General features: G+C 35.9%; 3 protein-coding genes across 6 annotated transcripts in view; all 3 read left to right on the top strand.

Annotated features, from left to right (window-relative positions):
* The first annotated feature begins 1084 nt into the window (after positions 1 to 1084).
* LOC147069270 (thialysine N-epsilon-acetyltransferase-like) lies at positions 1085 to 8131 on the top strand. The gene is made up of 5 exons (XM_085951143.1): positions 1085 to 1192; positions 2751 to 2858; positions 4153 to 4204; positions 5862 to 6082; positions 7949 to 8131. The coding sequence occupies exons 1-5, from the start codon at positions 1085 to 1087 to the stop codon at positions 8129 to 8131; spliced, it is 672 nt and encodes a 223-aa protein (XP_085807269.1).
* Positions 8132 to 11257: 3126 nt separating this feature from the next.
* On the top strand, positions 11258 to 16107 carry LOC147069269 (thialysine N-epsilon-acetyltransferase-like). Its single transcript, XM_085951247.1, has 4 exons — positions 11258 to 11417; positions 11509 to 11560; positions 13011 to 13228; positions 15795 to 16107. Exons 1-4 carry the CDS (start codon positions 11346 to 11348, stop codon positions 15954 to 15956), a joined length of 504 nt encoding a protein of 167 aa, XP_085807373.1. The 5' UTR covers positions 11258 to 11345; the 3' UTR covers positions 15957 to 16107.
* A 6035-nt stretch (positions 16108 to 22142) lies between these two features.
* LOC147069268 (uncharacterized) overlaps positions 22143 to 24025 on the top strand; it is a 171959-nt gene continuing 170076 nt past the window's right edge. For 2 of the 4 annotated variants that reach the window (XM_085951136.1, XM_085951134.1), the window contains exon 1: positions 22149 to 22240. The gene's annotated coding sequence lies outside the window, so the exon portion shown is untranslated. Of the gene's footprint in view, positions 22241 to 24025 lie in introns of all 4 variants that reach the window. The other 2 variants (XM_085951137.1, XM_085951135.1) reach the window with 2 other exon arrangements.

Raw genomic sequence — 24025 nt, 5'->3', positions numbered from 1 at the left:
TGCTCGGAGCCCTGTAATCAGTCACTATTTTATTTAACAATACACTGATTGCAACCTGGAAAACCTGGAGAATATCTCCTTCCAAATGGACAGACCAAATAAAAAATATCACAGCTTTTCCACTGATACAATTACGCAAAAGACGAACCGCTAAATGCCGAGAGGGCTAGAACCAATCCGTGAAAAAAACTGCTCGATGTCAAAATCATAATTGTCACGATCATCTGTCTGAGGTCCCTATGAAGAAGTAATATTCTGTTCATTTGTGATTTTTTTGTTTCTGAGGGTCTAGACTCGAAACCCCCTCCTTCCTACCTGTAATTAATTCAAACGTCATAAATTATAATAACTAAGTACCAATGGCGAATGGTGAAGGTAGGCAATTGAGAAACAACATAAATAGTGCACACTAAACTTTGTCAGTCCTACTTATTAGTTTTCATTGAACTAAGAATACAAATTGGATATGTTGGTTATTTTTCTAAATTTAATTTAATTGCCTCACCAAGCCATAGATAGATAAAGATATAAAATATAAAAATATTCTATCTATGACTTAATATTTATATATTTTATAGATAGAAGAATATTTTTTTATAAAGTATCTATTATGGTGTTATGGTTTGCTTTAGGCAGTGTTTAATTGAATTTTAATAATCATCCAATACCGTCTGCAATTTGTATTCTTAGTTCAATGATTACAAGTAAGTATGACTGACAAAGTGTTTATTATTTTTTGTCAGATCTCCACAGTCTACCTCCACCCTTCGATCCCTTCGCCACTGCTAGGTACCTACTTACCATAAAGGAAATCTTTTTAATTCATTGTAATATTATATATAAGCATTCCTACCTATTATTAATATCTTTATTCAGTAAATAAAATAATGCATACCTAGATAGTAATGGTTTTCATTAGCCATACATATTTATAATTATTTAAAAAAAAAAAAATGGTTTGCAATTTAAAACTTTAAATGATGTTCTCTGTCAAACTGTAAAATAAAACAAAACAGTGAGTATTTAATAAAATAACGTCTGTATAGGCATTTTTTCTGTTTGTAATTTTGTGTTTAAAATTAAAATGTCGACAAAGACTTCTGCCAGGACTTCCATAGTTGTACACTCCGACCTCATAGACGTCAGGCATGCAGAAAGCAAAGATGCTCCGGCCATAATAAAACTGATAAAGGTAATTGTTTAATTGAAAAAATCCCTATTTAGAAGGACTGCGAATTTAAAAAAAAAATCGCTCTATAACATTTAATAAAACTTATTACATTTTAATGATAAAAATACAGTCAAACTCGGTTATTACGATCTCAGACATAGTGAGATCTCAGATGTAATGAGGAAACATTCGTTGGCATTTTGGTCTATGATTTTCTCCATACATTTATTCACTGTTATAACAAGCAACTTATTCGATATACCGAGCTATAATGCTGTTAATGTGTCGATCGTTAAAAAACATTTCAGCCCTAAGCAATAAAATCCGATCGGACATGATGCCGCCGGGGATGGATTACATTTATGACACTAGTTAAGTGTCTAAGTACCTACCTAATTGTTGTTTTCGCCGACAATAATGAAAAAGTATCCACGCATATGGTTGAAAAATCCAAAGTTTGCGAAGTCCGTAGGCACCTACCAGCGTTCATTACAATAAACAATAGTTTTACAATAAGAAGTAGTTTATGAAGGCCATGCTTGTTTCGGGGATTATTACGATGGTTTTCAGATTTTTTATTTTCACCAGTCTAGAAACAAAAACAAGAACTGAGATAGCAAACAGTGCCTTTCTCAAAATGAGACGCCTCCTTAGCAATCGAGACCTCTGAGACTGTGTATGGTTCGTTATTATGTTCTCTCAATTCTTTTCTACGGTATGGGGAGGTATAGTCACTAAATCAGATGTCACGGCTTTGATTTTTGTTGAGGCTTTCGAGATGTGGTTGTACTAACCAGGTGACAATGGTTGATGTCCTCAAACGAACGGGAAAAGGCCAAGAAGTTCCGTTTATTAGCCACATTATGGGAGGACAAATAATGTAGTACAGCATTCTCCAAACGTAGCATAGGACAACCGTGTTTCATGGCTACGTGATTGGTATGAGTGTAACTTCACCAAACTGTTCCGGGTGGTAGATGATAAAGTAAAGATTCCCTGATGGTGGCTGACCTCCAATAGGAGATAGTACGAAGAATATTGTCAGCTTGTAATAAATATTAAAAAATTGAAACATTATAATATTGTTGTCACAGATATGAGATACTTTTTTGATTATATATTTTGCTAAATTATTAGTGTATGTGTCAGAGTGTGGACCAGTGATGCCAACCGTACTATAATTATAGTACAATACTATAATTTTAATTCAGTGAAAAATATAAAATACAAAATTTTAAAGGATTCAAGACAAAAAATGTTCCTGTACTATATATTTTTCAGAAATACTATAGTTTTTACGCCTTTGTACTATAATCAGCATAGAAAAATATGGCAACACTGGTGTGGACCTAAAAGGTTGAGCAAGTGGCTGACATCCATTTCTCGTAAACACAAAATATGTTAATACAAACCTCCACTCTGTGGAGGCCCATATGATCTAATTAGGATCGGACATGGTCGGAAAAAAAAAATTATTAGGTACTGATCACAGGCTCGCACACAAAGGGGGGGTTTTCCGGCACGGACTCCCCCCCCAGAAATGGAAAAAGTACAAAGTATATGTAATCTTACTTCTTAGTCTTCGTCTGGACCTCATGCTGAGGATTGTGACCCGGATGATGTCGCTGTCAATCAACCTTCTCAACGGGATGTCCTCACCCCTCATTGGTCCAACGCAAAATCAAATGTTCGCTTCAATATTCTGATGCGGAACGTCTAAAGAAAAAGACAGCGCGTATGACACAAATGGACAATAACGATCCTAATAATTATGGCTGTCAGGCCACATACGTTTGATAACCACTTGTAGATGCGAAGAGCCGCAATAACTAATAAGTGAGCATGCGTTGTTATAGATAGCTGGAGGCTAGATATTCATCGCTAGAGTCAAAGTGCAGAGTGTTTTAATTTAATTTGTTTCTTTATGAAACACCACAACAAGCTGTTGCTTACAGGCGCGAGGTATTCACATATTATTGGATTACCTATGAGAATATACGAGTTAGTGACATCACTGGGAAACAAACCGTATGGCTCTCGTGGTGCAGTTGGTAAGGCGCTTGCCTTCCACCCGAGAGTTCCTGGGTTCGATTCCCGGTCATGACAAAAACATTTATGTGTTTTTCTCAAAGCCTGGGTGTTTGTGATTGTTCAAAATTACTAACAACCACCTTGTACGAAAAAGCAAGGACATGGTTATTAATAATTCTAAAAAAAAAAAAAAAACCGTATGGGGAATGTATCTACTTGGAAAAATGCTGTAGGTATTCCACTGTTGAAGCGATGAAAAACTATAATTAATAGTAAGCAGGGTAAAAATGTAGAATTCAATGACTTGTTATATGAAATGAAATGTTAATATTTCTTCAAAATGGACCCTCCCAAACCATTTTTCTGTGTGCGCCAATGACATTATTAATGGAAAACGCACTCAATACAGTAGCTAGCAAGTAAATTCGTGCATAGCGACATTCGCACATGCATAGGTAAACGTCACGCAATTTCCATTATGCGATATCACGCATCGGGAATTTATAGCAATATCACCTTTATTGTAATGGCGTTAGAACAGTGTTTCTAGTGTCAATGTTTATTTGAGCGAACCTGTTCGAACCGAACCATTCGGCAGATCCGACAAAAAGCATTGGGATCTATAGCAATATCACCTTTATTGTAATGGCGTTAGAACAGATTATGCCATTCGGCAGACCCGACAAAAAAGTGAGTGTCATTTTTTTCCCAGATGCTTCGTCCATATTAATGTCATTGGTGTGCGCCCCTGGGTTTAACTCATTTTTAGACAGGCACCTTTATTTACTTTTCGGGCACAATAAAATAATAAATTATTAAAAAAATGGTAGGTACTTATTGAATTAAAAATGATTTATAAATTATTTGCATTTCTTCATTAATACAGGTAAAAAATAAATTTATCATTTATTGTCTTGTTAGAGAATTAAAATTACTGTCGCATTCTACAGGAGCTGGCGGTAATCGAAAAGATGCCAGAGGGACCAAAAATGAACGCTGAAGGTTTGTGCTTAAAACTTCCAAAATTTTACTCACTTTCATGCTCCAGCTGCAGAGCAAGTCACACCGGGTAGATTGCTCTTATAGTATCGCTGCAAGGTGAGGTAGTAACAGTGGAAGACGTGCTGCGTCTACGCACAAGACGTACGCTGCTATCCATGGTAACGTCTAATGGGCGTTGTGTGTGCGCAGTGAACTAACAATGTTTTAAAAGAAACAGGGATGCATCAAGGGTGGGTGCCAGCTCAAAATTGCCCCCCCACCAAATAAAAACTTTCTTTTTATTGTAAATTTGACAGAAGTCAAAGAATAGCTGAAACAATTATTTTATTGTGATCAAAATATTGACTTATTTTACCTATTAAATAATATAACACTCTGAATTATATAAAGCGTCGTAAATCGATAGAGAATGGAAGCATTTATAAATGAAAATTTCCACATGCGACTTTTTTCAGCATAGAATTTATTTTATATAGGTATTTGAATAACATAATAACAATAATACCATTAAAAATGTTTTACCGTTCTTTGAATCCTGCCGCCAGGGTATTTCGCACCCCTAACACCGCCGCTTGGCGCGTCCCTGAAAAGAAATATCGCATTTAAGTAAATACAGGTAGGTAGCTACTTATTTTAAAAAACTCGACCAAACTACTTACCTCTAAGCCGGCTCTCACATCTAAACTCTTAACTCACCTCGTCTGCCGCACAGCCATAAATCAAACATTCCAAGAACGGCGATCCGGTGTTGCAGATCTACGTAGCGACAGTCGCACGTAAAGCTAAGTCCACATAGGCAGGTGCCTTGCTTGGTGGCTACATGATAGGTGACGTCATATCCTAGCGAACGGAAGCACACTATACTATTGCAATGGCCACACTGCACGCTTTGCGCCTCGCTACGTGATTATTAGTCACCTAGTGAGTCTCCCGGCGAACAAACATGTTGGTTATTTTTATTGTGTCACCTACCTAGTGATTTTTCTGGCGGATGTTTCTTCAGTATGACAAACGTCAAATAGGTACCGTATATTTTGAGGTTATGAATAATGACGCATGGGATGAATTGACATTGTGCACCCAACAAGTTCGAATTTGAGACTTTCGAAATTTTAAACTTAATTTCTCTATGAGAAGTAGCTTTCTGATTAGTTTTGAGAGTGACATATCGTTGTTGACTTGAGCGCTTCCAAATGTCAAATGAATTTACGTACCTAAGCACGTAACGTGCAATGTGGCAGTAGTGTTTTTAGTAGACAAGCATAGCACCTAGCTCAGCACTAGCGAAGCACACACCTATGTGGCCGAAACCTAACCTTCGAGACGTATAGATATTTGGATGTGGCGATTCGGTATAGGAATGACCAATAATTATTCGTAGGTGTTCGTATGCGTCTTCAAATCGCAGCCCGAGAAGCATGCAACAGCAGATGTTTTTTTCAAACTAAACAGTCGCATTCGACCAGTCTGCGAAGTTCCATTTGGCAACGTGTGTTTCGTGAATAACGATGACGTCACATCGACGTATTCGATGTGAGAGCCGGCTAAGACAACTCGATCAAAATTCTACCATTTTTGTGAGTCGACCGAATGGTTTCTATCACTTTTTTTGTCTGATTTCGGACAAATTACAATATATTGAATTCATTTTGTACAGACCTGAAGGCGGACATTGATCACGACCCTCCACTCTTCAAATGTATTGTGGCCGAGGCTACGAATAAAGAAGACAATACGTCGAAACTTGTCGGATACGCCGTCTACTACAACAAGTACTCCACTTGGGTGGGAAAGTCCCTGATGATTGAAGTCATTTACGTCAAGTCGGAGTACAGAAAACGGGGAATCGCTTCACGGATGATGGCGGAGATCGCAGAGGTATGTACTTACACTTATTATTATGGCCAGTGGCAAGTGGATTTTGAGGCCCCCTACCAGTAGGTTGAATGAAAACCATATACTTCAAACAGTGACGTCCCGTGGGGTTAGGCAGATTGAGCGTCGCTTGGGGGCGGCAGTTACTCGAAGGGCGGCAAATTGAGGAAAATTATTTGGAATATATAGAAATAGCTACCTAAACTTAGTAATAACGAAAATATCTTTCCATTCAAAAATCAGCTCATTGGTTTTGTCGGGTTTGTGATATCTAGTTAACTTCCGTTGCCGTTCGACGTCCTTATTAGTCTGATATTTTGTTAGTAATGTATCCATACAACACATTTCTTAGATATTGGATAGATGAAGGATGATAAAAATAATGTATAAAAAAATGAGGCGGCATTTTATCTAGGAACGTCACTGACTTCAAATAATACTATTGGTACCTATCTGTGGCGAAGGGTGGATGTAGGCTGTTAAGATCCGCCATAAATAGTTCACACTAAACTTTGTCAGTCATACGTATTTGTTTTCATTGAAATAAGACTACAATAATTATTTACAGAAGGTGTTGGTTAGTTTTTAAAATTCAATTAAACCCTGCGAGAACCAATAAATAATAGATATTAGTTAAAAAAATACTCGTCTATCTATAAAATAGGTATCTTAAATTATGCAATTAAATCATACCCACATACTTAAACCTTGGATATTTTATAGATATATAATATTTTTTATCCAGTAGGTATAGGTAGTGTGGCTTAGGTAGGGCTTGATGAATTAAAAAAAAATCAACAATATTGTGTAATATGTGCCTATTCTTAATCCAACGAAAACAAATAAGTATGAATGAAAAAGTGTGCACAATTTAGTCGTATCGCCCAAAATATACCAAAACTATTATGGTTTGGTCTAGGCAGGGTTTAATTGATTTTTAAAAACTGAAGAAAATTGTGGTGTGTGTTTTTCTCATTTAACTGGTCGACTTGGCACGCCGGGCCCCCTCTAAGCCCGGGCCTCCAGGCTAGAACCCTGTCAGCCCCCTCTTTGTGGGGGCCATGCCTGAAAGATCATCATGTATTATCAAAAACGGCCAGACTAGTATAGAACTAGAATAGTCAGTATCAAAAATGGCCGAGAGCATAGGTATAACGGCCCACATGCTCGTCGTAGGTCAACAAACCATGATCCTGGAAACTCCTTAAACGTTGTTGATAATCTATTTATATAATTTTGAAGTCTTATTATCCCTCATATTTATTTTAAACATTTGATGACTGCATAAAGTATTTTTGTTACATAAAATAGTATTCTTTTAAACCTCTCGCTCTAATGTTTTAGAATATAGTCATATTTCGGTACATAACTGTGCAGTGGTGTTAAGATTTTTTACATTTATTAATTTTTAAACGCATTTATAAAATCATTAGTATAATTTATGACGAGATAATTTTTGTAAAATATTCACGATAAAAAATTATATTGATAATCTCTGTGATCCCAAATTTGACAAGAATTAGGCATTTTATTATTCAAAAATCGGCAAGAGTAACACATTTTAAGATAATTATAAAGATACTCATTATAAGCTATGTCTTTGACCATTCAATTGTGATAAACATCATACGAATAATGATTGCTATATAATAATTATTGACCTAAGAATAAGGTAGTGTTTTTTTGAAATACGCCATTTCTTTTGGCATTCCCCAGTGGTTAAGCTACAACATACGGCCATTACGTTACGTTAGTCCACCAACATACGTCCATACGTCCACGAGACGTTCCGGTCCATTTCGAGCCCTGTAATGGAGATCATTTTAACTCGTGCGTATGAATTTGATCAAATAATATTCTTTCCACCAGTACGCCAATGCTAGCGGATGCGACACCGTGGACTTCCACGTCCTCAAGTCGAGCCCCTCGCGGCTGCTCTACCAGATGGACGGCGTCGTGGAACTTTCTGGAGAACAAGAGTGGGTGTATTACAGAATGGACAAAACCGTCCTCGCGAGGTTCATGCAAGACGCTATGGTCGACATACCCTAAATCCAAATGAAGTCCTTCCAAATGATCATATCTATAACAATTATAATTATTCCGCCAAACTATAGTAATTACAATGGTGTGAAATAAAGTTTTTTGTTCTGTCAATTCTACAATTATTATTTTGAGCTCGAGTCGATATAAATACGTTCCTCCTGCTATTTCGGAATATATATACCCCCCCCCCCCCCCAACTGATGTCAAGACAAACTTGAAACATATTAATTGCTCTGATATTAATATATGTACAGATTTATCTACATGTCATGTACGATAGTGATTAGTGACTAAATTCTCTAAATATTTTACTAAGCCACTTTTCTAAATATGTTTTATACCTATAGGTGATTGCCCGATTGATAAATATTTTTAAAAAAAACCTGTCTAAGTCTATGAATAAGATGCCATTGTGATAAAAATAGTCCTGTCGGTGGGTCTACAGCTGAAAACAGCTCCCAAGATCATAACTGTAGAATTTGCGATGGAACTTGTTCTGTAGCATTGTAAATACATAATTAATTTGGACAATCAATGATTATAAAATTTCAAATCCAGATTTTTTGGTTCCAAAATTTAATGATATATAATTTTTATTTTATGTAAGTATCTACATGTAGTAGGTACCACCTACGTATTTATAAAATATACCTACATATTTTTAAAAAAATGGGAGATATTGTCAAAATATAATGTTGAATAAATAAATAAAATATACAATTCTATTGCTTAGTGCAAAGATATTGTATGTCTAGTTTTTGTTGAAATTGAGTTAACATATACAAAACGTTCATCTGCATCGTATCTTTATGCTGTAAAAATGTTGATATTGTATCATTCAAATACATATTATCTAATAGGTATGTCCATTTCTAATGCATCTCAAATCTTACAAAAACATACAAAGCTGAACATACCTACAATATCTGTGCACTCATGAGTCATGACTAAGCCATCGAGTATGGATGTTAATAATTGCGTTTCAATTTTACCGCGCGCGCCCACTGTGACATGATAATAATAATTATGTACCAAGGTAATTGTTATAAAATGAAAAAAAAGCTAAAATATTTTTGCCGCCTTCTGAATATGGTCTCCCTTGTGCAATGCACACGTTGAGTTGGGTATTTCCCGAGAAAATCTCAATCTCGAGAATCGGGATTTCCCGAAATAATGAAATTTTGAATTCTCGAGATTCGGGATTTCCAGAAAAGAATTTTCGAGAATTCCCGAGATATCGGGAGATTTAAAGAAACCTGTAAAAATCCTAAAATCAGTGTAAAACAGACAAATTCCAAAAAAATATGACTTTTATTTATTTGAAGACAAACAATGTTATATAAGTCGGAAAACAAAAATAATTCAAAACATTGCTGCGTCTGACAATCGCATACACTTTTGAGACACAAAATTCCCTGATGTTTCAAAAATTGTGCTAATTTTGAGTCAACGTTGGCTTAATTGTGTTAAATGCCCCGATCAGTCTTTGAACTTTTGTGTTTTATGTTCACTTTTTTCATATAGAAAATCGTTTTTTTCAATTAATATTTGATAATAAAGAAATCCCGAATCCCGAGAAAAGATTCTGGTGATCCGGAATAACTCGAAATGTTAAAAATTTCAATTCTCGAGATTCGGGATGTGAAATCTCGAAAATTTCTCGAGAATTCCCATCGGGAAATTCCCGAAACCCAACTCTATGCACACGCATGGACGCATGCGTCGCTGGAAAGGTGTCGTCAAAACGTCAACTATATTATCTGAGCCACGAGGAGGCGCATGCATCTAGCGCACGTGTATTGAATATTGAATACCTATTGAGGTTCTGTAGTCGTCAATGTTATGATGACTGATAAGTGATAATAATATTATAATCCTTCATAATGGCACCTGAATAATTAAAGTGTCTCATCATGAAGATGGGTCCAGTCGTGCACACAGAAAATGGTTTGGGGATACCCATTTTGAAAAAAATATCCATAATATTTTTTTACGATTTTTAAGGCGGTGGGAGAGGGTGGAGTTAAAATAAAATTAGCAGGCCCACTACATTCAGGTTCTCGATATATTATAGTATATTCCCCGTACCCAGATACTTTGTACACAATTACGAAATTTGCACCTGGCCTGCGGGTATAACTATGGATATTCACCTGCGAGTCGTTGTGAGCTGTCGCATCCGCAAGTGGTCATTGAACGGTCATAATAATTATTTGGACCAATTAATATTATCCGTACGTGTCGTGCTGTCTTGTCGCCTAGACATGTCAGATCGGAATATTGGATGCCCCAGATTTTTGCACCAATTTATGAGAACCACTGGTCTTCCAGTGGCCGCAGGCCTTGCGTAGTGGAGAATGGTGAGAGTAATGGGCCAACCTGTTCATAAGGCTTGCCATGAGGCCAGCGTATCTATTCTATACACAAGAGGGCTATCGGCGGTTACCGAGGGTAGTTTATACAAAACTAAACAGTCAAAACTGTCTATTTCGCTCTAAAAGTTAGCATAGCTGACAGAGGTGCTGTTAAAAACAAAGCACTTACTGTAACAATTATAACTAAATTATTGTAAAAATTGACAGCAGATGGGCTGGACACAGCTGTGTCAATCGTTGGACAAATGTACTCATCCAGTGGTATCCAAGAGGTAAAAAACATCCGCAAGGTAGACCTAGAGGCCGCTGGATTGATGAAATGATAAAGTTCTGCGGAAGTACGTGGCAACGCAACGCACATGACCGAAATAAGTGGAAGCAGCTTGAAGAGGCCTTCATCCAGCAGTGGATAGATTCAGACTGATGATGATGATTGTAAAAAATATAATATTTCGATACAAAAATATGAAAAACTACCCTTGATAGCGGCCGATAGCAGTCTTGTGTATAAAATAGATGCGCTGATGAAGAGTAAGAAGTAATATTCTATTTATTTAAATACTTAGTTTATAATATGTTTTTGGACAGGGGAGTTCGGACCTGAAAAATCCCCCCCTTTTGTGTAGGCGCATGTAGGTACTTATCGAGAATAATAATATTTCAAGACAACACTCTAGATAAAGGTTTAATATTTTACCTCTAGAGTGCGGTAGAAGCAGTGATCTGAAGCTATCTTATCTGTCAAAAATAACGCCAAAAGAAATTAATATTATTAAAATATTGTATTGTATGTTCATATTTTATATTGTTTCTGTTTGTGAAATAAACATAATATTAAAGTCAACATGTCTGAAGAATCAATTCTTGTCAGACAAGCAGAGAGAAACGACATGGCCGGTGTTATGGGAATGATCCAGGTAAATGCCAAAACAACAATAATTGACACGTTGTGATAATACAACCATGACTAGAATAATTATTCTAACCTAAATCTTGTCATTTTTTTAGGATCTTGCCGACTTTGAAAAGATGCCGGATGGGCCGAAAATAAATGCTGAAAGTTTGTATTTCATTAATATCTAAACTTTAACATTTAAAACGATTTAAAAAAAATATTTGATAACTTGAGACCTAATCAAGCAGAAAGCAACCAACCCACAATATGCAGGATTAGGATACTTACATGTATAACCATCATGGCCCCCACATCCTGAGGCGGCCCCCCCTACCTATCGCTAAGGGTAACGGCAGTGTGACGCACTGTATTAGAGTTTTCCAAATGGTGTACGCGGTAAAATTATGGTGTATTTTTGTATTTCTAATATGTAAATCCATTTGAATTATGGAATTGTCGAGTATCAGCACACAGTTAAAAATTGCATCGTACAACCAAATATTTTAAATTATTAATAACATTTTCGTAAAATATCGCCGCAGGCGACTTTTTTTACTATTAGAGCAAATTTGTGATCTGTGTTTATATCAGTTATATGGTCGACTCGTGACGCCGGGCCCTTCCTGAGCCCGGGCCCCCAGGCCAGAGCCCTGTCAGCCCCCCCCCTTGTGGGGGCCATGATCACCATTATTATGGCCGCGCTAAGATTGGTTGCCAGCTGCAGTGTCGAATTTAGGGACGCGGAGGCCCGACACGCTGAGTGATTTTTAGTTTTGACACGCACGACATAAAATAAAATAAAAACCACAAATCACACCCTCTAATCAAAATTAATCATTATGAAGAACGACAGTGACACATAACATAACAAATAATTACCTAGTAGGTACTTATTTTATTTTATGTATAGGTACAAATGCGTAGGTATATGTTTGAGTGGATATGATATTATAGTCCCGTTTGATGTTGGAGTGATTTTGACATGATGGTAGATAATTGCTTAATTTGTGAGAAATACTTTAAGATTTTGGTATACCTATTTACTTAATTCAATAATTGTTTGACAGGTTTTAACTATTTCGAGGCCCCCTTTAAATCTTATGACGAATCGATTGCGTCATCTGCGTCAAAGAAACCCGCTTATATTCTATATCGGCAGCTATCGAGGGTAGTTTTTCATATTATGTTTGTATCGAAGTGTTTGTTACAATAAGTTAGCCGTCTAAAAATTCAAAGCTGTCTATCTCGCTCTAAAATTTAGCACAGCCAAGAGAGGTGCAGTTAAAACATAGCACTTATTGTAGCAATTAAAATTAATTTATTGTAGGTAATTGTTACAATAAGTGCTATTACTTCGATACAAAAATATGAAAAACCACCCTCGGTAGCTGACGATAGCGGCCGATAGCAGTCTTGCGTATAGAATAGAGGCAATATAGAATAGTGTGCCAATTAGTGTGCCAATATTAGTCAGTGCTTGAAGTGGAAAACTTCACTAACAGGCACGCTTTTTACATTTTCAAAATGATTATGTCTTCTCGGTTAGCTGGAAAGGAACTAAAATCCTTGACCTATCATTATTAATATTATTATTACTTTATGTTTTATGTTTTAGCCCTGGTAAAAGACTGTTTTGACAGCACTCCTCCACTCTTCAAATGCTTAGTGGCGGAAAATACAGCTGAAAATAGAAAGAATCTCATTGGATATATGATATTCTTCAACACCTATTCCACGTGGGAGGGAAAGTCCTTAATGGTTGAAGACCTTTACGTCAAACCAGAATTCAGGAACAAGGGAATTGGAAAACAGTTTCTGTCTACCTTATCACAGGTGTTTATTTATTTCTATTATGTATATTACAGGAAACTCAGCAGCGCTCGAAATGGAAAAATTGACGAACCGGAGCACTTGACAAGTTTACGAAAATATTAACATAGTTACCCAATTTTATGTGTATTTTATAGAAATAAGTGTGTTGGATTTTTTGTTATTGGTCTAGGTATCTAGCTCAGACGGTTAAATATTTTTTTCTACGAGACAATTTCGGAGATTTTATGAACCGGAACGGCGCTCCGGTACGTTCCGGTCCATTTCGAGCCCTGGAACTCAGGAATAATAGGAACTGACATATCTAACGGGTAAGTAGTAGCAGGTAACCGATCTCGAGTAAGGAATAAGCCGGGATAAACTTAAACACGTGTCAGGAATACGTCATACGTCGAATACTGACAACTGCTCTCGGTTATGCATTGACGCTCATTTAATATTGGTGTATTACACACACTATTGCAAGTGCATAATGTTTGTTTCATTTTCGTAGGACACTCACACATTCAAAACCTTGCATCAAAATGTAGTGTATTTAATATTGCCTATCGGAATTCTATTTACTATCTGTTCTGTGGTATATTCACACTCCTGAGAAATATAATTCGTAGTTATTTGTCTTCGGTTGCGGTTTTTGCTACGTACGTGAAGACTAGATGCGGTGACGGGCTTGGAGACCTCCTGCGAAAATGTTACTTGTTGGATATATTATCTTCATCGAAAATTATCATAAATACTGTCATATTGGGATTTTTGAATGCTTTCAATTGATATTTTACACTGAGTACTAATTATGAAAAATACGCATCTTTTTGAATCTGTTTCATTGGGTAATGTACACAAAACGAACTGCAGTTCTTACTGTAGAACTATTTGACTTTTGCGAACGTAATAGAACACAGAAGAAGTATGGTACACTTTATTATTTTCAATAGGTATCTACTCATTCATTGTACATGGCAGTATGGCACCAAAAATTAAGGGCCAAGAATAATGGAAGAAGCTAGAGGAGGCCTTCATATAGTAATGAATCAAACCCGATGGATGATTATGATGACCCATTCACTGTCATCATTATAATTGCATGCTATCTATAATGATGAGAATATTGTCCTAAAATATTAGCTGAAAGCTAAAATTGAAAGTCGCGCAAAAAAAATGTAGCGAAATAGCACAAAAGCTCATTATTGCTTGTAGAAATATGGGTTTACGGTATGTCATCATTAATATCTCTTTATATATAAAAATCTCGTGTCACGATGTTTGTGGATTTTTATGAATTTTTTAATGTATATTTTTTAGGTATGAGAATAGGTCGACAAGTATATTTCATACCGCTAGGTGATTAGGGTATCTCTATCCAGAAAAATTTTCTTTTATTTTTTTGACAATTTTTTTTTTGTATTTTTTTAATTATTTGGCATAAAAAATACCTCTAACCCCAAATTTTCACTCTCCTACCCCCACCCTCTCATTTTTTAATCGCGATTTTATTATTTTTGTATGAACAAATTTAACCGTCGTTCGTATTTCAAACAGAACGAAATAATTTATGTTGTTGAATGACAGATGGCGCTACGTCCGAGAAGAATTCAAGAGAAGCGTCGCGTCATTTTGACATTTCATTCGGCATATCACAACGCAGTGCGTGCAAAATTTTGTACGATTTATTTTAATTTATCTATTTTTATGTGCGTGTATCAAAGTCACAATGCCAGCAAGACGCAAGGGGGGCCATTTGGGCCGTCGAACGAATAAAGCAACAAACATGCGAAATAGTAGAGCAGAAAAAACAGACGAACAAATCCAACAACATAACAAAAATGTGCGTGTAAGCATGTCACAATTTCGTGCATCTTAATCACAAGAGGGACGAGCTGAACGAAATCAACAACGACAATTGGAATGGAGCCAAGCGCGCCGGTTCGTAGTTAACATACGCAGAGCAAATGACCGACAACGCCAACAAGTACATCAAACATTAACATCCGCTTCGTTCCTTCGTCTCGCATTCGAGTACGAGCCAGATATTGAATATTTCACTCATTCGAAAGTGCTGATTGGTGCTATGGACAAAGAATGTCCCCATTGTCATGCGCTCAAATTCAAACATGAGTCTGATACTCGAGTTGTCGAGATACACAATTAAAAATTGTAGCGCACAGCCACATTATTTTAAATAATAACATTGAAGGAAAATGCAGGCGACTTTTTTTTACCATTAAAGCAAATTTGTGATGTGTGTTTATCTCACTTATCTGGTCGACTCGCCTCGCCGGGCCCTTCCTGAGCCCGGGTCCCCAGGCTAGAGCCCTGTCAGCCCCCCCCTTATGGGGGCCATGATTGTACCTAATACCTACTTAAATGTGTTAGCATCATCAGAACACTCGACTCTTGCCCCACGGGTTTCCAGTTGAATCAATGCGTGTTCAGATCCACCCCTATATCAAACAGTATATTTTTTGAGCGATTGGCCACTTTTCTTTCCAATTTACCTCCACTCCATTGATGTTGATCGGCCATGTATTGTTCATTGCTAATTTATTCTTTTATTTTTTCCAATTCACAGTTCGCCCTGGACACGGGCTGTTGCCGGCTGGACCTCCATGTCCTGAAATGGAACCCCGCGCGAAGTTTCTACGAGATGAATGGTGCTATAGATCTCACGGGTGCCGAAGAATGGCTCTATTACCGATTTGACAAAGGCGCTCTTGCGAAGTTAACAAAATAAACACCCAATAATTAACAAGCGCGCACGCAGAACAGTGGATTCGGACCCGATGAGATCGCCTAAAAACTTTATAACAAAACAACAGGAAGTTTTATTATTGTGACATGTCAAATTTCTTATTAAACTTTTAAAAAAAATGTAAATTAGGTAATGTGGCAATTTTCATAACAATAATTCCCGAACGGGAGCGCTAGTCTCGAAGATTTCACGAAACGGATCTACGCTCCGGTGCATTCCGGTCCATTTCGAGCGCTGAATTTATGATGGTAAAGTCCACAAAGATTAAAAAACTTAAGCTTGGGGTGCTTATATTTACATTGAAATAATTTCTATACTTACATAATATTATACAGTGGCGAAGGGTGGTTGTAGGCTGTTAAGATCAGCCATAAATAGTGCACACTAAACCTTGTCAGGCATACGTATTTGTTTTTATTGAAATAAGACTACAATTATTTATAGATGGTGTTGGTTAGTTTTTAAAAATTCAATTAAATCCTGCGAAACCAAGCCATAATAGATAATAGTCAAAAAATACTCGTCTATCTATAAAATTAAGCGGATACGCTTTAAGACTTATTTTTTGGTCCCAATTACCCTCTGATAACGAGGATCTCCTATTCTAAAATTATACAATTGAATCATACATAACTTTAGATATGTTATAGATATAATATTTTTTTTATCTATTATCGTTTGGTTAGGCAGGCTTAACGAATTTAAAAAAATAACCGACAATATGTGTAATATATTGTATTCTTATCCAACGAAAACAAATACGTAAGTATAAATAATGAAAAAGTTTGCACAATTTAGTCGTATCGCCCAAAGTATACCAAAACTATTATGGTTTATTTTAGACATGGTTTAATTGATTTTTAGAAACCAACCAACACCATCTGTAAATTGTAGTCTTTTAGTTTAATACAAACAAATACGTATGACTAATAAATTTTAATGTGCACTATTTATGGCGGATCTCAACAGCCTACCTCCACCCTTCGCTATTGATTTTATGTCCGTTAAAGATAGAAACACAAAAACTGTAGTGAGTAATAAATTTAGATAACATTTGAAAGTAAAATATTTAGTAAGAAGTACCATTTTAAGTTTGCTCATGGTCTGCTAGGTTTTGCCTCACTGCCAACTGCTAAACATGGAAATTTTGTAATTGTGGCAGCCAAGTACCTAGGCTGCTGCCAAATAAAAAAGGTTTGGAATCAATGTGCTACATACTCATTTTATGCTAGTATTGACGTAGCATCGCCTTATCTAATTTTAAATAAATAGTTTTGTACTAATATGCCTACTGAAGAATAATAATTTTATTACATATCAATGAATCTCTTTGTCATTTTGTTTGAAAAATATCAGATCGCCATTCAGTAGGGTGGCACACACTGCAGTCTCCACTTTATACAAAACATACAGATTGTCCGGTTACATGTAAATAGTACGTAAAACATTTCACCGTGGCACAGTTCGCCGTGAGCTTTCTTATCGGAAATTTTATTAGACGTATTAGATTCAATATGAACATTAATTCAATAATTTTCATAGCTGATTTTGGCAAAATTCATGAATTCAAGAATGAAAACCTAACCTAACCTAGCAATTAATTATCCAGTATATCGGGTATTTTATAAATTTGTTTGCTGCTTCCTGTAAAGTGTAAACCGACAAGAACCGTGTTTTATTTAGACATGAATTTTAACTCAGTACTATACGACCCAAAGAGGTTGGACGGTCTTTAATATATGGCCATATATTTCCGATATAATATTTATTCGGTGAAGTGTGATACGGCGAACTGCATATCTACAAGTTTCCGGACACGAGATCGTCCACCATTGTAATACCTTCGCCCAGGCGAGCACACAAAGGAGACCGTACCTATCTCAATAACGAAAAATATCACAGATTAGAACATGCGCCATGTCTAAAAGTCGATATAGCGCTACGCGGATGATACAAACGGATGTTAACGCTGATAATAATTAGCACAGTTAACACTAGGGTGGGGCCATGTTGTGACTTCTCTACTTCAAAAATACAGTGATACCAAAAATTCTAAGCCCTATCTAAGATCTATTTAGCTTTGACCCTGTCGCAGCGATTTGTAGGTGATCAGCCTACCAGTGTGGGGATGGTGAATGTGGTTATATTACGTAAAGTGTAGGTACTATGCAGTTCGCCGTATCACAGTTCACCGTAAGCTGTTGTACTAGGAAGAGATGGCCGTGTATCACTGAAATAAAAAATGTCCTAATTTTGTAAGATTCAATAAGAACATTAATTTGATGTGTGCGAATTGATACTTACGAGTTACGAGCACCTACTTACTAACCTACTTTTGAATCGTGAAGAATTTTACAAAAATACCTATATACTTACGACATTATTGTATTTTTAATTGACTACCTACCCATTTTCTTCTGTCTTTCCCTTATATTTCGGTGTTTTTTATTACGTATTTTATTTATACATTAATTTTATCTCAATTCTATACAGCCATCTGCTTCTGAAATGTCGTCAATTGCATACTTACGTACAATTTTCTGGGTACGGGTGAACGTAGCGAGTAGCATCCGGCAACCGCACGCTGCCCTTTATGTATGGGCGTCCCGTACAAACAGTATGGGAAATTCAGTATGGTATCTGTGGTCATTATTATCGAAATAAAATTATTATTTATTATAAACCCCCTTCGTAAAAATCAATAATGGGCAATTGGACCCCCATAGCGTGCGCACATGTCGTGGCTCTATTAGGTATAAGCCAATTAATCCAATACAAGTAGACATCCAATTTTATTAATACCGACGGTTAGGTACAATTTTCTAGAGAGTGGATGTTTTGATATCTGTATCTGAACCGTTGATTTTATTGATCTTTGTCCCAGAGTCACAATAGTGGAACAAAAACATACTTATGAAAGTAAATATTTCCTTATTCGATTTGTGTAAACATTGCTTTAGTTACATTTGTCAAAATCATAACATTTAATTTTGAATTATGGTTCCTTTGTATGACTAATTATATTATAATAACATACGAATCCCTCTAGTTACCTACCTACCATAATTCTTTTTCTTTTTGTGCCATACCCATAATCGGATAACGGTGATTTTAACTATATTTTTTCTTAAAATCAGGCCGGAGCTTCGCTTGTCGAAAATCTTCCCTTGATTGATAAAAAGCAGAAGTTTATAAGGCTATACTTCAGCTGAGGCACGGTCAGTGACGTCCCGTGGGGGTAGGCAGATTGAGCGTCGCTTGGGGGCGGCAAATGGAGGAGAATCATTTGGAATAAAATATAGAAATAGCTAAGTACTTAAACTTAGTAATAACGAAAACACCTGTCCATTAAAAAATAGCTCACTGGTTTTGTCGGGTTCGCGATATCTAGTATACTTCCGTTGCCCTTCGACGTCCTTGGTGACTAGAAACGACACGTGCAGATTTGCGAATAATACAGTCTGATATTTTGTTAGTAATGTATCCATACAAGTACAACTCATTTCTTAGATATTGGACTCATGAAAGGATAATAAAAATACTGTATAAAAAATGGGGCCGCATTTTGGCGCTGCCTAGGGCGGCATTTTATCTAGGGACGTCACTGGGCACGGCCTAAAACGATCGTGACTACGCGACGCGAAGATTGTGCAAATGACGCGTGCAGAACAAAACATAATTTGACATAAAAAGTCATTATGCGTCCATTTAATGTTATGTTTATTATTCTATTACTAATAATAATAATATATTCATTGAAATGTTTTCTTTTTCAAGTAAATGGGTAACGTTTTTTAGTCATCTTTACACGATTTAAGAATTAATTCTCCAGTCGGCATCACAAAACAAATTGACGTTTCACAGCTCGACTTTCGCTCTCCGATTGCCAGCCAGTCCGAAATTTCGTCGCACCTATAATTGAAAATTATTTGCCGTTTCACTAATATTATTTTGGGATGCCACATGATAATAATTGATTTGGTATTTATGTTTTATTAAAAATGTACCTATACGAATTATTGTTCAAGAGTGGATACTACACTCAAAACTCGACATTAGACATTCAAAACAAAAAAATTCTTATTTATGACTGTTTGTTTGAAGTTTCACTTGTCATTCATAACCATACTAATATCTTTCATTCTTAGATTCATCTGAAAAAGGCGACGAAACATTTATACATACGAGATGCGAGGTATTATTTTATTTTTTTCTGTATAATCTTCAGTTAGCTAACACTAATAAAAATACACATAGTGCAATCCCTATGTCTCTCATTGTTAAAGGTACAAAATCTCCAACTAAAAGACTGTACACACACATGTTGACAACTCGTTGTCACCCATAAACATCCGAATTCCCTCCTCTTTATTATTTCAACAGATATATTATACAAAAAATTCTTAACAGCAATGACAACGATTATTAAATTGAAGTGACGGGATCACAGAACAGATAATAAAAATAGAATACCGATAGGCTATATTCAATACACCGCATGTTGATGCAGGCTTTTTGAATGTGTGAGTGTCCTACGAAAATGAAGCATGCATTATGCACGTGTAATAGTGTGTGTGATAGATACACCAACATTAAATGAGCGTAAATGCATAAACCGAGAGCAGTTTTCAGTATTCGACGTACAACGTATTCTTGACACGTGTATAAGTTTGACCCGGATTCTTCCTTACTCGAGTCGGTTACCTGCTATCGCCTTACCCGTTAGGTATTTCAGTTCCCATTATTTCTAAGTTCCCTGGATGGGATGCTATTGCGTGTGACATATTATATTGATGAAAACGGTCTGGAAAACTGCCTGAGCGACGCTCCACTACACCACTGCAACAAGACGACATAAGATTATGGTAAAATAAACTATAAGTAGGTACCAAATACTTGCATATATTTTTGTTGTAGGTGTGCCTTTATAGAACTTGCGTTTAATATCGAGGATATATTTCGAAGATCTGAGACCCATGGTTTCAGTCACGTCCCTAAAAGAGTGCCGCCCTTAAGCAGATTTAGGATGCCGCCTCTTTTCATTTTTAATTTTAAATTATCTGCAAATTCACTAGTTACCTACTTACCTAGGTAGGTACCTATTTGATTATTGTGTCTTCAACTATCTTAAACAGACGAATACACAAAAAAAACTTTAAATCAACATCTTACAGAATTAGAGCAGGCAACCAACTTTCAAACAGTGATGGTTTTAGGTACGTGGAGGTCTGTGGCGCTTACAGGTTTGGAGGCACCCTTGTGAATTTTTTTCCTGTGTGATAAACCGACATCAAAAATAAATGTATTACAGTAGATACTACATTCCAATAATAGTTATTAGGATGTTTTATGCGGTTACATGTAAATTATACGTAAAACATTTCACCGTGGCACAGTTCGCCGTGAGCTTTCTTATCGGAAAGAGATGACCGTATACTATACGGTTTCCAATTTTTTCAATATGAACATTAATTCAATTTTCATAGCTGATTTTGGCAAAATTCGTGAATACAAGAATGAAAACCTAACCTAACAAATAATTCAGTAGGTAGCTATATCGGCTATTTTCAAAATGTATTTGCTGTTGGCTTCCTGTAAAGTGTAAACCGACAAGAACCGTGTCTTATTTAGATATGAATTTTATGTCAGTACCTCTTATACGACCCAAAGAGGTACAGCCATATTATTTCCGATACAACATTTCACGGTGAAGTGTGATACGGAGAACTGGTTTTATGCGTCGATTATTTTTGAAACTGAGTCAATACTGCCCACTGCCCTCAAAAGGTGTAATATATTATTTGTATTAGTGCCGCTCTTTATTATGTGTCGGCCGTATGCAACGCATGGCGTGTCTACTCCCACGGTACGTCACTGCATGGTTTCCACAGGTGCAAGAGAAATAAATTATTAATATTCGGATCGCCCTCATTACTTTTATATTTTATTGTCAAATCATTATAAATGGCTGATGATGACTCTAATAATGATTTCAAACGAGCACTGGTCTTAGTTACAGCGGCAATATCGTAATTATTATTATTTTAACTTAATGTTATTGCGCTATATGGGCAATACATGTGAAGCGTACATTTTGTAATTTATAGTTGGAGCATAGTGGCCGCGTGTCACCGCACAGCTCGCGATAAGGAGACCGGCCCGCCAGGCGGACTCAGTCTTGATAACACCGCGCTTTCGTTTACAACACCAAACACAACGCTCAAGTAGTCATATTCGAAAAAAACAACGGTGAAAATCCATCCAACGTAACGGACGAACGATAAATTTTACCTCAAACGGCCGCCATTTTGAAATAAAACGTTCTAATTTTCACGCGCCATTCCAAATTATAATATTTAAATCAAATCGAATCCCCGTCTTTTATAAAAAAATAATAAACGTTCCAATTTATTCGCTCACTATTTTACGCGTCGTTCCAAATTCGAAATTTCGAATAATATATGTCTTATAATAAATAATTTACGCGTCGTTCCAAATTCAAAATTTCGAAATAATATGTCTTATAAATAATTTACGCGTCGTTCCGAATTCAAAATTTCGAAATAATATGTCTTATAAATAATTTACGCGTCGTTCCGAATTCAAAAATACGTTCCGAAAAAATTAAACACAACATTTTTTAGGTTGTATAGTAATAGTTGAACCTAAAAATCACTGTTTTTAATATTTTAATTGTTACGTAATAATAATTGAGTTTTTCGCCATTTTGTTGTGCGTATTTTCCGACGTCGGCGGTACTCTAGTGTGGAATGAATCGTCGGTAGCGCCGACGCTCGGCTTATAACCGATTGTCCGCATTATCGCGGCGGCATGGCAGATAAAATTGATAACGACAAATTATCTAAAGGTTATTATTATTTATATTGTTGTGTGTGTTTTGCCTTTTCGACAACATCTGCAATCGCCATGCTTTCGGCGAGTAAGATGGCAATGCAGTATGATTACGTGCTCGCGACTAAACATGGTGGTGAGACCGCATGGCGTTCTCATATTGATAACCACTAATCTAATAAATGACTGTATTTTATTGTTTTTCAATAACTAAACGAATGCATTCAGAAATGTACTATATATCTTTTTCATTACACAGATTATACGTGAAAATTCAGGAACTCATCGTCGTTGAGTTGTTAAAACCTCAGATGTGACTAAATTTAAATTTTGTAGGCAAAAATCTACTTTATAACAAACACAAACGTAAATAACTTATTTTATAAATTTAAATAGCAAGCAATATAGGGTGTTTGTAATAGAGTTGCCTCTTCATAACTTTGCACTCTGGTTCTTGGATGAAAATTATGTAATATATTATTCTAAAAATATGTTTTTTTACATAATACGTCATCTATTTATTTATTTATTAATGCAAATGTAAATCATTTTGATCTAATTATATGCGGGGTAATCGGGTAAAGGGACGTATCAGTGTAGTAAAAAGTGCAAAGTTATAAAACGTATACTACTCTACATAGCTACGATATGGTATGGTTTTATTAAATTCGATGTGTTAGATTATAGGTTTCTATAATTACCTATTATGTAAGTACGTAATTTTATTTTGGTAAGTAATAACTATCTACCTATATAATAGAAAATTAAGAATTTTATAATTAATGAACAAATAATAGTATTTTTGTTAAAATTGTCACATATGCGGTTATAATAGCTCAATGGTGGTGTGTGTACTTGACATGTTTTACTTTCAATGTAAAACCTAGTAAGGGCATATTTTCGTGATTTAAATAAATTTAATATATTTTAATCAGTGATATCTTTTAAAATAGATATTATTATAAATTTAAGGAATATAATAAGTATGTAGCTACTTAGATACTAGTTAATTCGATACCTATGATTTATTGTATCCTTCCACACCGATCATTGTGGATTCGGTACTATTTAAAATACATAGTAATAATTATTTTTCTCAGTACGAATTCGATGTATGTTATATTTAAAAGCAATAATTATAGTTTTCCTTATTATAAGAATACCTAATCAATATATCAGATCCACGGTTTTAAGTTGTA

Source organism: Rhyacophila brunnea, unplaced genomic scaffold (genome assembly GCF_057557595.1).
Source record: "Rhyacophila brunnea isolate RB1 unplaced genomic scaffold, BYU_Rbru_1.0 scaffold_24, whole genome shotgun sequence".
NCBI lineage: Eukaryota > Metazoa > Arthropoda > Insecta > Trichoptera > Rhyacophilidae > Rhyacophila > Rhyacophila brunnea.
Note: the sequence above shows the minus strand (reverse complement) of the source record. Positions and strands in the feature narration are given on the sequence as shown.

Excerpts from the sequence above, each read along its gene's own strand:
- LOC147069270 (XM_085951143.1), top strand. The coding sequence starts at position 1,085 with ATGTCGACAAAGACTTCTGCCAGGACTTCCATAGTTGTACACTCCGAC. Across the intron at positions 4,205-5,861 it reads ACCAAAAATGAACGCTGAAG|ACCTGAAGGCGGACATTGAT; the intron begins GTTTGTGCTTAA and ends CATTTTGTACAG. Across the intron at positions 6,083-7,948 it reads TGATGGCGGAGATCGCAGAG|TACGCCAATGCTAGCGGATG; the intron begins GTATGTACTTAC and ends TCTTTCCACCAG.
- LOC147069269 (XM_085951247.1), top strand. The coding sequence starts at position 11,346 with ATGTCTGAAGAATCAATTCTTGTCAGACAAGCAGAGAGAAACGACATG. Across the intron at positions 11,418-11,508 it reads GTGTTATGGGAATGATCCAG|GATCTTGCCGACTTTGAAAA; the intron begins GTAAATGCCAAA and ends TCATTTTTTTAG. Across the intron at positions 13,229-15,794 it reads TTCTGTCTACCTTATCACAG|TTCGCCCTGGACACGGGCTG; the intron begins GTGTTTATTTAT and ends TCCAATTCACAG.